Source organism: Dermacentor variabilis, chromosome 6, assembly GCF_050947875.1.
Source record: "Dermacentor variabilis isolate Ectoservices chromosome 6, ASM5094787v1, whole genome shotgun sequence".
Classification (NCBI taxonomy): Eukaryota; Metazoa; Arthropoda; class Arachnida; order Ixodida; family Ixodidae; genus Dermacentor; species Dermacentor variabilis.
In genome coordinates this window covers 125,901,879-125,914,806 of record NC_134573.1, presented here as the reverse complement: position 1 = coordinate 125,914,806, position 12,928 = coordinate 125,901,879, and the positions used below count along the sequence as shown (strand labels likewise).

Here is a 12,928-nt window from a genome sequence, read left to right as displayed (position 1 = left end):
CTGCGAAAAATTACAACGCAGAAGTATACAGACGCACGTAGTATACAGATATAAAATGAGCACTTCAACAAAAATGTTACTGGTGCTAATGAGGGGGGGGGGATAATTATATTCGGAACCTATGTCCAGTTGTCCCATCAAGTTCGTTCTTGCTATCAAATTCCAACTATTTGCACTGTTATAAATAAATAAAAAACGATCTTCATGTGCTGGTACGTAGTTCAAATTATCAATACTGTCTAAGTGTAAAAACGTCACTCATGGCCGCCACAACACGTGCGTGAGCTACACACATCTGTAAAAGGCGCGGAGCAGAAGCGGCCCTGTTGCTAGGCGATGCTGGCCCCAGACAGTTGTAATCTCTCACGCGCCGGCCGAACAAGAGTATCCTGCAGGTACGTAAATGAACCTACGAAACCACGAACATATACTTTCAGGCAGTCAGAACCTCAAGCACACCGTGTGCATGCGTCGTGTTTCAGCAACACGAAATGTGAACCTGCGGTCGCTTTACGCCTCAAATAATGCTCCTTTTCTCTGTTTCTTGCACAATCACAACACGACATTATTAAGGCCTGTTACCGACTGACGAAGCAAAATCTCGCCTGCTCGAACGAACTTTTCTGCGGATTTCCTGCGGTAGCGCGTTAGCCATCGTCTGCTACGGCAGGGACGACATAGGCGGCGCCACTGTCGAGGCCGTGCCGTGCGGGGGAGTAGAGCGGGAGAGAAGGGAAGTGGTTGACGTTACTTTTGGAGATTGAGGGGTTTTAACCATAGAGTTTCTATGGGTTTAACATGGGTTTTATTCACCCCGCTCGCAGAACCCTGAGAGCGCTCCGCCCAAGAGATTTACGCAAACGGGTTTCTAGACAGTAATAATGCTTTTCGGTTTCGGTTTCAGGGTCCTTTATTCTCGTACTACAAGTCAATGGCGTTTAAAATAATGCTTGCATGTGGGGTAAGTCCACAGTAAGTCTCAGTAAGTCCAACAAAATATTCAACTGTTGATAGGTGGCTTATAATGTCCTGGTGCAGAGAAGGCTTTCAAAAGCAGCCGCCTTGACCCGATAATAAAACATAACGGTCCCACTAGGTTGAAAGAGATATAATTTGTTGTAATATATTTTTATTTTAAAATTGTTTCCTATATTTGACGATAGGGTACAAAGGACAGCGACGGATATGACGCCACCGGAAAAGCAACGTTGTGGAAGACAACATGGCGACGCAATGAGCGAAAGTTGCGAGAAACATTATTGTAGAGATGCTAGTTGTACCCGGTTTTATTACTTAAATCATGGAGATCCTTGACTTTCTTTTGAAATCATGATGCAAGGGTTCACGGAGAAGAATGCCAACGACAGGGCCGCATTTTGGAGAAAGAATGTGCGATCCGTTCCGGGAAGGTAAAACATATTCCAGTTTTTTGCCTTTGATTCCTTGCGATATATATGTAATTTGTATGTGTAGACTGTCGTAAGCCGTGTAGACCACACTCAGCGACAGCTACCATGCGCGAAGAATGCTTGCAGCGGGCGCAGGCTAAGGCATTGCGACATGCCGGCTAGCGTCTTGGCAGTCATCGCCGTGACCTCGCCTACATGTTTACGATCTGGGAAAGTTTCCGTAAACACACCTAACAGCGGAATTATCCAAGATTTTGTTGCGCCCCCGAAAGTGTTATGCAGAACGTAGCATGCGTCACCACGTGTGTTGATTCATCGTGTCTACGCATCCTTGCATCGGTTGGAAACGCGTCGTTATCGCCGTTTTTGGTCATGGTCGTTGCTACGGTGCTTTGCCGAGAGAACGCATTTGCTGCGCGAAACGATATTGTATGCGCTATTCTCGTCAGCTCTCGCTTCACCCCTTGTGAAATTCTGTATTTCCGACGGATCGCTTCACTCCACTGCCTTCGCATCACATGTTTCCGTGTTACCGGGGGAAAACAAATAAAATGAATAAAAGAACCGCGCTACACATTCCATGCCTGCAAATGCATGTCGCAGACCTTCTCGCTTTGTATGTGTAGTTCCCAAGTGTCATCCGCAGGCCTATTGTGGATTGGTTTTAGTAATCGCCCTACGCGCGCTGGGGTATCTCAGCAGCTGTTCGCGTTGTTTTGTGCATACGAAAGAGCTACGTAGGCGCGAAGCTGTGGTCGGAGCCGTTGCCCCTACATTCGTTCAGAGGACGTTTGTTCCGTCTAGCATTGTCCACTGTTTAGCCCTGTGAAATATGCTTCCGTGCTTCGTTTAACCTGTGGCCTCCTCAACCAGTTCGTACGTACAGACATTCTTTTTGTTACATCTGACATGACGCATCTGGCGCGTGACATTCACCGCTACTCTGGGGCCCTCTAATGTAGGTTGTCGTGTAGAAGTGCGATGATGCAGTCGTGCTACTTTGTCTTACATCTTTGTTGCTTTGTAGGGAATTGACAGGTCTGGCGATATGCCCTTCAATGCTATGATTCTTTTTTCCAAAGCGACATGCTTGATATATCCTGGTATAGCGGCTTTCATCGGGACTCTTCTCTCTTTTCTGTTCATTTATTTCCTTGCTACGTGCACGCAAATGACCGGTTCACGAAGTATATTGCATTGAAAATTGATCTTAACGGTATCTTGAAAGTACATAATACAGGATATAAATGTATATTGATCAAAACATATTGCCGTACTAGTTGGTTTATTATAGGGGCAAGTAGCGCCAGAGAACCCGATGGACAAGAAAAGTAGGCAGGAAAGATCGCACAAGGCGCCTTGTGATTGACCCCGTCTCCTTTCCTTGTCCATAGTCCAAACCTTGTCGGTAGTCCAAACCTTGTCCATAGTCCAAACCTTGTCCATAGTCCAAACCTTGTCCTTGTCCAAACCTCTGGCATTTGCCACTATATAAATATACATGTATGAACACAAGTGCAGGCAAATAACTGCCATAAACTTACCTTCGAGCAACGTTGCTGGTTGAAAGCAGCCCAAAGCTTTGTTGATTCCATTTTTTGAGAATTGCTAACTTCCGCTAAATCGCATAGTATAAAATGCTAGTGGCATCAGTATAAGTACGTAAAACCTCACTGTTAGAAAGAAGACTTAAATGTGAAAAAAAAAAAACACCCGAACAATGTGACGTCCGCGGTTGTAGGTTTCTTTTCTTTTTTTTTGTGTGTGTGTCGATGCAATACGTTCCCTGCAGCTGTCCACATAAATGGAAACATTGTCTTGGTAGCACAATGCGCAGTAGCGAAAGGCTTCTTTTGGAAAGCACGTTGAAAGTCCAGGCAGGTCTCATAGCCTTAATACGTTGCAATTTTCCAGCATCAAGCCTGTTTATGGAGCGTCCCATCCACCAAAAAAAGATAGCATGTGAGTGCACACTACTTGTTTTGTTGCTCCTACATAAGGCATTATTGAAACTTGTGCTTTATGTGTTGTATTTCTACTGTCAGGTCAGAGGGAAATCTGGCAAAAAAATAAAGGAAACGTTGGCAAATGTTAAGCATAACATTTTAAAAGTGTGGCCTAGTTCCCTTACATGCCCTGTTGTTAAGTATGAGTACAGGACAGGGGTAATTGGAGATCGCAGGGAGATCGCCTTTGTCCTGCAGTGGACATGAAATAGGCTGATGATGATGATGATTACTTGTTGAATGTACTGCAGACCATCGCAATATTTTAGAGCCCCTAAGCTGAAAGTCTGTGAAAGATTTGTGCCACTGCCTCACATATTGGCAAGTGTGCAAATGAGGATGTGTGCTCCGGCGCTGTTTTCCAACTTTGTTTTAGTTCCTGTCTCATAAAACCTTGTGGCACATGATAAGGTCAATTTATAACTCTCTTCAAACATTTACGTATTTTTGTCGAACTTTTTGCGCATGCGTAGCCACATGTACAAAACAGACAAAAGCAACCTTCTAATTGGGAAAGGCAAACTGTAGCAAGATGCAATAGTCACATAAGTGCAGAGAACGTGCAATTTCTAAATAATAAAGGTAATCTTCTAAAAGAGTGGTTACATCTATAACCAGTGTTTCATCTGTATTTCATCAGCGCCGCCTCTTGGTGACAAATGTAACTATACTCCGTTTCATACATCATGTGCAATGCTGTGGAAGCTATGCAAGAAATATACAATTGCCAAAATTTATTCGTCCATGCGTTCCGTCTATGCGTTCCATCTATGCTTCGTTGCGCCCCAGGAGCGGTTTGCTCGTGCTAGCATGCACGTGAGGAGCTGCCACAACGGGCTGCGAATAAAAAACAAAGCAAATTGACCTAAAACAATGCATTAGCAGTCATCTGAGTACGTAGCCTGTTTGTTTCTAAGGGAAAATTCTTTTTTTCATTCAGCAGTAAGGTTATGTAAAGAACATTTTCACGAATACAGCTCAAGAAACACCGAACTATTTCTTAGTGTGAACGCAGCCACTGCAAAAAAGTATCTCTAGCCTCCACATTCTTGCACCTAATGTATGAAACGGAGCATACTTTAGCTGTAGGATATTTCTTATATGTAAAAAAAAAGATGTTTTCTAGTTAATTTCTTTGAAAGCTGCATCTTACCATTTTTACTTCTTTTTAACTTTAGATTGTGCAATATTGTGTGAGCATGTGTTTGTTGTTATGACTACATGAGGCCAATATACAACTTACTATTGGTTTAAGTGGCACATCCGACTTTGGTTACTCTTATTACTCTTGTTTATTATATATAGCTGTGGTGTTGGGTTGCTGAGCACGAGGTCGCGGGATCGAATCCCGGCCACAGCAGCCGTATTTTGATGGCGAAATGCAAAAACACCGGTGTACTTAGATTTAGGTGCACGTTAAAGAACCCCAGGTGGTCAAGATCTCCATAGTCCTCCGCCATGGCGTGCCTCATGATCGGAAAGTGGTTTTGGCACGTAAAACCCCATAGTTTTTTTACTACACACACACACACACACACACACACACACACACGCACGCACGCACGCACGCACGCACGCACGCACGCACGCACGCACGCACGCACGCACGCACGCACGCACGCACGCACGCACGCACGCACGCACGCACGCACGCACGCACGCACACACACACACACACACACACACACACACACACACACACACACACAAACGAGAAGGAAGGGAACCGAGGACAACATAGGGGGAATTACTTTACATACTAATTGAATTAAACAAATGATAAGGGAAATGAAAGTGGGTGAGAAAACAACTGGCCTCAAATGGCATATGAACCCACATGTTCGCATTACACGTGCAATGCTCTTACCAACTGAGCTACGGCTGTGCCATTTTCCCATCCACTTCTGTAGTATTTATGTTTTACTACTAGAACTGACCCTAGGAGTGTTAGCCAGTGCCTCCACTCACAAATCTTGGTGGCAGATGTAGAACATCCTTTATGCCGCAGGCGTCACAAGTATGTGATCTATTTAGCTGACAGCAACTGGTCAATAAACCCATACATGCTACCTGAATGCAGCAGTGTTGCCAGATTCAGGACCCTCATAATGTAATGAATGAGAAGAACGGCAACTGAGGGGCCAGATATTTATTATTCATAGCAGAAGAAGCCAACCAAGACACTGAGGACAACGTAGGGGAAATTAGTTGTACTCTCTAATTGAATTAAACAAATGATAAACAATGGAAATGAAAGTGGGGGAAGAAGCACTTGGCCGCAGGTGGGTTACGAACCCAAGTCTTCACATTACATGTGCGACATTCTTTTCCCATGCACTTTCTGGGGTATTTATGTTTTTAATATTAGAACTAACCCTGGGAGTGAGTGAGAGTGTGTGTGTGTGTGTTTGTGTGTGTGTGTGTGTGTGTGTGTTTGTGTGTGTTAATTAAGATTGTTTGGACAGCTGGAGATTTTGCAGTGGGCCAACTTTTGTGTTTGGGCTGCCCTTCACATTCACAGGCCATCCACCCCAAAGAAAGATGGTCACAGCAGTCGGCATCGACGAAACACATCATCTAGCTCATTCAAAGATTTCCAGGAGAGTACTGACGATGCCTGGGACATCGGCGATGACGAGTTTTGTGTTGTGTCAGGTGAGAATTCGCCTCGTTGTGGCTTTATTTTTATATGCGTAAGCATTTCTATGCCTACCCAACTAGGAAACCTCTCCGTCCTTCCTTCTGGCCATCCGTCACCTAAGACGATCGTTTTCAAAATGGGGCCCGCAGCAGCGAGCGAATTGACCTTTGTGCTGCCTCTCACTTCAATGTGATCTAAGTGGTGAGAACACAACGCACACAAAGCTGTCAGCGCTCGGTGCACTTTGCGCCATTGTAGATCGCTTTCAAGATGGGGCCCGCGTGGTCGCGGCGTACACAGCCGCTGCCCGAGTGCGGTTGATCACAGCTCATAATGGTTCGACGCTCGTGTATAAGGCGCTAAAGAGTGATAATTGTTTATAATGATCGGAATGTCATCAGCGCATCTGGCGCTGTCACGTGCAGTAGCTTGCTTCCGTCATCAATTCACCTTCTGCTGCCATGCGCAGCAGTTCGTGTCACCACAGAGCTGTCGTTTATACTGGTCGTACCAAGTTTCATAACATTTGTAATGACACCGGGCTGTGTGGAGATGAGCTAGTGGCACAGTGCTTACGCATACTTAGACAATTCCCAGAGGAGTTTCTGAGATTTTTCTTTTTAAGAAGACACTAAGAACTGATATGTTAAGCTTGACTTGTAATTAAAACTTCTTGCTTTGCTAGCAGGCTGTTCTTGTCTGGAAGGGAGGCTCTGTTTTGCAATATAGAAAGAAAGTTAAAAATGTAATTGACTACAATAACCTGTTACTGTGCCATGAAAGTGAATGAGTGTATAAACTTTATTACGGAGACCAAGCTGTTAATGCCCGAAATTGGGCGGCCACCATATTCCACGTAGCCATGACCCTGTTAGATCGGAAGTGAAGGCGCTAAAACAACGTTGGACGAAGAAAGAACACACACACGCAGGGCGCCACTTCCAACAATGTTTAATCAGAAAAAAACGCCACTGATTTATACTAGGAGCGCAATCTTCAGATCATGCTTAACCAACACGCCCAACTATCCATCCTAATGTGCTGATAGCCTAGGCCTGTTCACCAGCCGTAGCTGGTCCTCGGATCTTGGACTTTACAGCTTTAGAGACGCCACAACTCTGTGAACTTGTATGTACGCATCTCTTCCTCATAACGTCATCATCATCATCATTCATCAGCCCTTTTCCCCAGTGTAGAGTATAGCAGGCCAGAGCAAGTTATTGCTCAGGACGACCTCTCTGCCGTTCCCTAAATAAATCTCTCTCTCTCTTGTCAGCCTCCCACTGATCTTCTGTTTGTGCTTGGATGGGGATTGTCCGAGGGTTCTTTTTGCATTCCAAGACCATGTAGCAAAGGGTGTTCGGCAGGGCATGACCTTGGAAAAACACCACGAGAGTACGAGAAATTCCAATGGGCTTCTGATACAGCCTAGTAGAAAGGCCAAAAGCACACAGGACGTCCTGATACAGCCAATAGCAACGCTGTGTTTTATCACCCATTCCGAGGACTGTACAACGGCATTGTGTAGAACTGCACAATAACTACAGGGTGTCAGTTGACGAGTTACCCTGCAGAAAAGCCATTTGCGTGCATTTTGCAGACGTGAAGATAGTGTCCAAGGTGGTGCAGTCAACAGCAGAGTCAGTCATCACGAACCACAGCAGAGCCCGGAACTCTGTGGAGCTTGTAGACGAGCCACTAAGTTATGAAGTCTCGGATGGATGCTCCGCGGAAGCACGAGCAGCTGCTCTGCAGCGACTGGCAATACAGAAAGGTGAGCCGCTGTTCTATTCTTTTGCTGCAGTGGCTGTTGGCTCAGAATGATGTGCGGTGTTGAAATTAACCAGTATCAGCTTCAGAAAGAAAAAAAAAAAATATTTTGATTGTTTAGCATTTGATTGCAGATCTAGCTGCATGCCAGCTAAGCAGGCTACTCCCAATCTACACTAGCTGCTTCAAGCACACTGCATAAGAAGGCTTAGCCCAGTTAGGTCTACGAGTCTTCTGCCCCCTGAGAAAAGGAGGGAGAACTTGATTGATTGAGAAGAGGAGAGCCTCCTGACTGCATTGTAACTGTCTATCACGTGGCTAACGCCTGAAAATAGGCCAGCAGTGATGGGGAAGGCAGGACATTGCCAGTACGTATTGAGCAAGCTCCCACACTGTGAACTGGGAAAACCAAGGTGTAGTGGCATGTCTCTTGCTTTTTTACAGATTACACAACAATGAACGAGGGTTGAATAAGCTGCCACAGCTATTTCTGTGACTGTAGTGCGAATTCATGTCGTATATTGTTAAAGGCTTTCATTAAGACTAACATTGAAGGACTTTCAGTTCAACTAGATTTCTTTTATCAATAATTTATTCTAGCACAGGTGGCCCGAATATGTGCAGAATGAAGTAAAAGGCTCCCAACTGTGCTGCTCACACAAAACCTTGGTACAAGAACAATATGTATGTATGTATGAATAGTATGTAGTACGTGATGCATTTTTCGGCTACACATTGCTGCTTTGTTTCACATAACGGCTGTTAAGTCAGATTTTGTATTGTATTTATGTATAATGGCACGCTGTGATTAAGTATCAGCTATACAGTGCTGCTTTATGTAAGCCGTGATGCGTTTTGTGCCAATATTGTACCCCACCCTGTAACGGCCCAATCGGCCAACAGTACCTGCAAATAAATAAATAAATAAAAATAAATAAATATATTTCTCTGTGGGGCTCTGCTGATAATGACATGATAATGATAATGACGAGATTTGTTTGTGTGCTGCAGCATGTGCAGGCTCGCCCCTGGAGCCCTGCGTGGTGCCGCCATCACGGACAGGCTTTGGGCCGGGCATGGCCGTGCGGCACCTTTGTGGAGGGGCGGGGGCCAACGCATCACCTCACCACTCGGCCTCACAGAATGCCCTCAACTCGCAGGCGACCCTGGAGAAGTTCCAGAGTGTCCTGCAGTGCCCCAAGACCGACCTCGGTGAGTGGGCAGCCATGTCTCGCATTGCGAAGGGTGTAGCCGGTATGCCTTGCTGCTTTTGGCCCATTGTTTAGTGGCACGGGGGTCGGGGTGTTCTAGAAGATTAACAAGTTTAAATCTGACTTGATCGCTATTGGGTCGATGCATACTAAGGAATCACCCCTTTCAGACACACTGGGCTAGCTTTACCATAGAAGATGGCATATTAATGTGCAGATGTGTGCGACGGCACAATAAATTGGAGGCTGTGTCTCACATTTTCATTTAATTTCATCTACATATTTACCCTAAGGGCTCAGAATCTCGGCATTTCAAACAAAAGGGTGGGGCATGGGAGAATAACTTCTGGGTATCATAACATGGCTAGTATCAACATAAAGCGTGGAGGGCATGATAAAAAGAACAGAATATGGAAATTAAGGAATTCAATGAAGCATCTAAGAGAACAGGAGCAGCAATGCAAAGTAATGATAATACAGATACTGTTAGTACAATAATGCGAGGTAATAATACTGTAAAGACTCTGTAGTTTAGTAACACCTTGTTAATTCAAGCCTCATTATTCAGAAACTGAGATAATTCGAACTCACCCTCTGGTCTCGGCAAGCATATGGATTATTTGATGGCATCAAGCACTGGTTAATTGAGACGTGTTTGGCAACACACAGAGTTAATTCAGACAACCCTAGGAACACGCTGAGCACCTAAAATATGTGACACAATAGAGCAAAAGTGGCACTAGCGTCCAAGAATTAACTAAGTGGCGTTGTCTGCATCGCCATCGTCATCAACAGGAACCATACAGGAAGCCAGAACAACAGGAACATGGTGGAAAATATGGAGTGTATTAACTGCGTAGGGCCACCTTAGAGAGACTACCGCGGCAACTGTCAATAATTTCCTGCTTCCTGTACCATTGAATAGAAGTGCGGCATCTCCGAGTTGGCTATAAAGAGCATACAGGTGACCGACAGTCATTGTGCGCATCGTCACCTGTGGTTCCCTATGGCAGCTCTGTGCCCAGCTGCGGTTTAGAACCCGAGATGTTGGTAAAGAACAAGGCTGCTCTGGCTTATCTGTTGGAGATTCTTATTTTCTTTTCATGTTTACTGACATTCTTATTTCATTTCTTCCCTCATCATTGTGTGTTCATCGGATTGAATTCAGCAATGTGAATAGCATAGTTTTTTTCAAAGCTGAAGCTTTGAAAAAAAAAAAAAGCTTTCTATTGGAAGTTGAAAGATCCCTTACTTTCCTTTACCGCTTCGAGTGCCATACATACCGTGCAAAAATACGTGCAATCACGGGTTTGTTGTTGGCTACGGCAATGGCGTGCTTGTTTTTTCGCAGTTCTTCATGCAGCATCGCATGCACTACAAGTCCATTTGGAAACAGCTCCTCAATCATTGCTATCAATATTCACGCAACCCAAGTGGGCATGAATGTGGCACGACATGTTGCTTCTATGCAAAAGATGCAAACAGTTGGTGGTTTACTATATGCCGTTATCATGAGATCACTGTTCTTCACTGCTTCATTTACATTGTTGCCGGTAATAGTTCACAGTGGTGTTCTACCTTTCAAGCTTTTTTTGAAGAGACTCAGGGGTAAGGTGGGAACAAATGCAGCATAAAGAGACACTGGGCTGTATGGCAACTGTGCCTCTCCTACGCCTTTATATGTAAATTGCAAACTGTGCACAAATGCACCCCTGTGTCCATTACTGCGTGGTTTTTAAATTGCCCTATAACTCATTGGCCCCAAGCACTGCCCAGACAGACACTACTAGACTAGGCTGTGGCTGCCAGCTTGCAGAATCTTGACTCTTCCGCTCCCGCTGATGTATTACAGACCAACTCTGTGAATGCAAAGGAAATGTGATCAGAGTGAGCACCATGGGCCTGGGGAATCATGCAGTAATGCATCTTGAATATTGCTGCTGGATGTGTATGTGTTCTTTTTTTTTGTCTGTGTGCAGTGGGTTCATTAATTTCAAATAGCAATGCAAGATTACTTCAGTAGATCAGGAAATTCTGGCAATGAAAAGTGGAGAAGGATTGAGAAGGGACGAGATTTGAAGGGGTTGAATTAGTTTTGGCAGCTCACAGAACCCAAAAATGGACCCCGAGAACCACCCATGGGAACCTTTAGACTAAAACAGATAGGCTATGAATTTAAAATGGGAAAAAGAAATCTGAAAAAAAGAAATTTTATAAGTGACTGATATAAGTCTTTACTGTATACCTCAGCTGCTCTTTAGGTAACTTTTGCATTAAAGGGGCCCTGAACCACCCCTCGGGCTTGGTGAAATAATGTAGTCTGGGGGTAGTATATGCTGCTGTGAACATCTCAGACAAGTTTTCGCTGTCGTACACGGTGCATGGAGCTTGCAAGCTGATCACGAAGTCTCCTTTCTCTCAAACGCTGTCTTTTCAGCAGAAGGCCCTGTCCTCACTCTCTTCTAGGTGCACTATTTCGTCATTCTCTTAGATGGCTGCTATTGGCCGATAGCTGACGTCAAACTGCGGTCGGTTACATGGCGTAGATACTGCGGCCACTGCGGGGTGCCACCACAAGTCCACTGGCTAAGCGCACTGCGGCTCGCTGAGGACAACCATGTTTGGCTCATGTTTAGCGCGTCTTAGGCACCAAAGGCGGATGTCGTGGCATCTACATTAACATCCAAAATGAAATTTGGACTGCGCACCACGGTGACATTTGGAAGGCGGAGCGTTATGGGCACACTCCACTGCATCATAGCCTTCACAGTGCAAGGTATAAAGGGGGCCGTGTTTGATTGCCAATAACTCCGCTCCTGCTGAATGCATTGAAGTACTTTCTGCAGCAAAGTATTTCGGAAATAGCCTATTTTCACTTAAAATGCCTTTCTCCACTTCGATAAAAAGTGTTTCATGGCCCCTTTAAGAAACATTAATAATAAATGCAAGCAAGGGCTGGTTTTGTCGATTTCGTCTTTAGTAGCATGTTCAGCAAGCACATATACGTTCCTGGCTTATAAAGGGCTGTTATGCAAAACATGTCATTTGTATTCTAGTGTGTCCCTGTTCATCAATGTACTCTCTTTAGTAGTGCCTTGTTATTAGTGCTTGTTGATGGATGTGTTTTGGACTTATGTGTATTGTGTTATTGCTTTCTTACTGGCTTCAGATGCGCTACGTTCTTTAAGTTGGAAGGGTATTCCTGCCGAAGTGCGCCCCATCACATGGAGGCTTTTGGCAGTACGTATCACCACATTACTCTTTTCTTTGCTTACATTTGCCCATGGAATAGCTGATGTCCTTGTCTACTTGTTATTTGTGCAGGGCTACTTGCCGGCCAACTCAGAGAGACGGGCAGCCGTTCTTGAAAGGAAACGGGAGGAGTACTTCAACTTTGTAAAGCAGTATTACGACACACGGAACGATGACATCCACCAGGAAACATACAGACAAGTCAGTGATGTTTTTTTTTCTGTAGATCATGTGATGCAGTAAATGCTCATTAGTTCGACCCTCAGTAATTATGAAAAACTCAAACCCTTTTGTCTGGTGTTGGTAGTGGTGCGTGACTTTGTGCCAGCAGACATGCAATAACGCCACAGTATTTTTCTCTCTACTGGTTTGTCAGCTCAGGCATGCTTTGAAGCAGTGCAAATGGGTGGCACAAAAGCAGCACTAGCATCCACTACAAAGGAAATGGCAGGGTATAGCATCACTACAGTTGTCGTTGGTTGGGAAGCGACTGAGGAAACTTTTCTTTCCTTCTCTCTCCTCCAATTGGACCTGCGTGCATGCAGGATTCGTGCTTGATGGCTTGGACAGAGGTTGCAGCAAACAATTGTTTCATAACTCTTATCTCCCTGCAATGCATGCACTGATGAACATTATGGA

General features: G+C 44.8%; 1 protein-coding gene across 2 annotated transcripts in view; it reads left to right on the top strand.

Moving 5' to 3' along the window:
• The first annotated feature begins 1,200 nt into the window (after positions 1-1,200).
• The window catches only part of LOC142585165 (TBC1 domain family member 22B-like), a 33,503-nt gene continuing 21,775 nt past the window's right edge, over positions 1,201-12,928 (top strand). The window contains exons 1-7 of one of the 2 annotated variants that reach the window (XM_075695702.1): positions 1,201-1,409; positions 3,324-3,371; positions 5,937-6,070; positions 7,657-7,830; positions 8,838-9,038; positions 12,207-12,277; positions 12,362-12,490. In XM_075695702.1, coding sequence (XP_075551817.1) covers positions 1,330-1,409; positions 3,324-3,371; positions 5,937-6,070; positions 7,657-7,830; positions 8,838-9,038; positions 12,207-12,277; positions 12,362-12,490 — 837 coding nt within the window. In that variant the 5' untranslated portion in view covers positions 1,201-1,329. Of the gene's footprint in view, positions 1,410-2,147; positions 2,286-3,323; positions 3,372-5,936; positions 6,071-7,656; positions 7,831-8,837; positions 9,039-12,206; positions 12,278-12,361; positions 12,491-12,928 lie in introns of those variants that run through there. The other variant, XM_075695703.1, reaches the window with a different exon arrangement.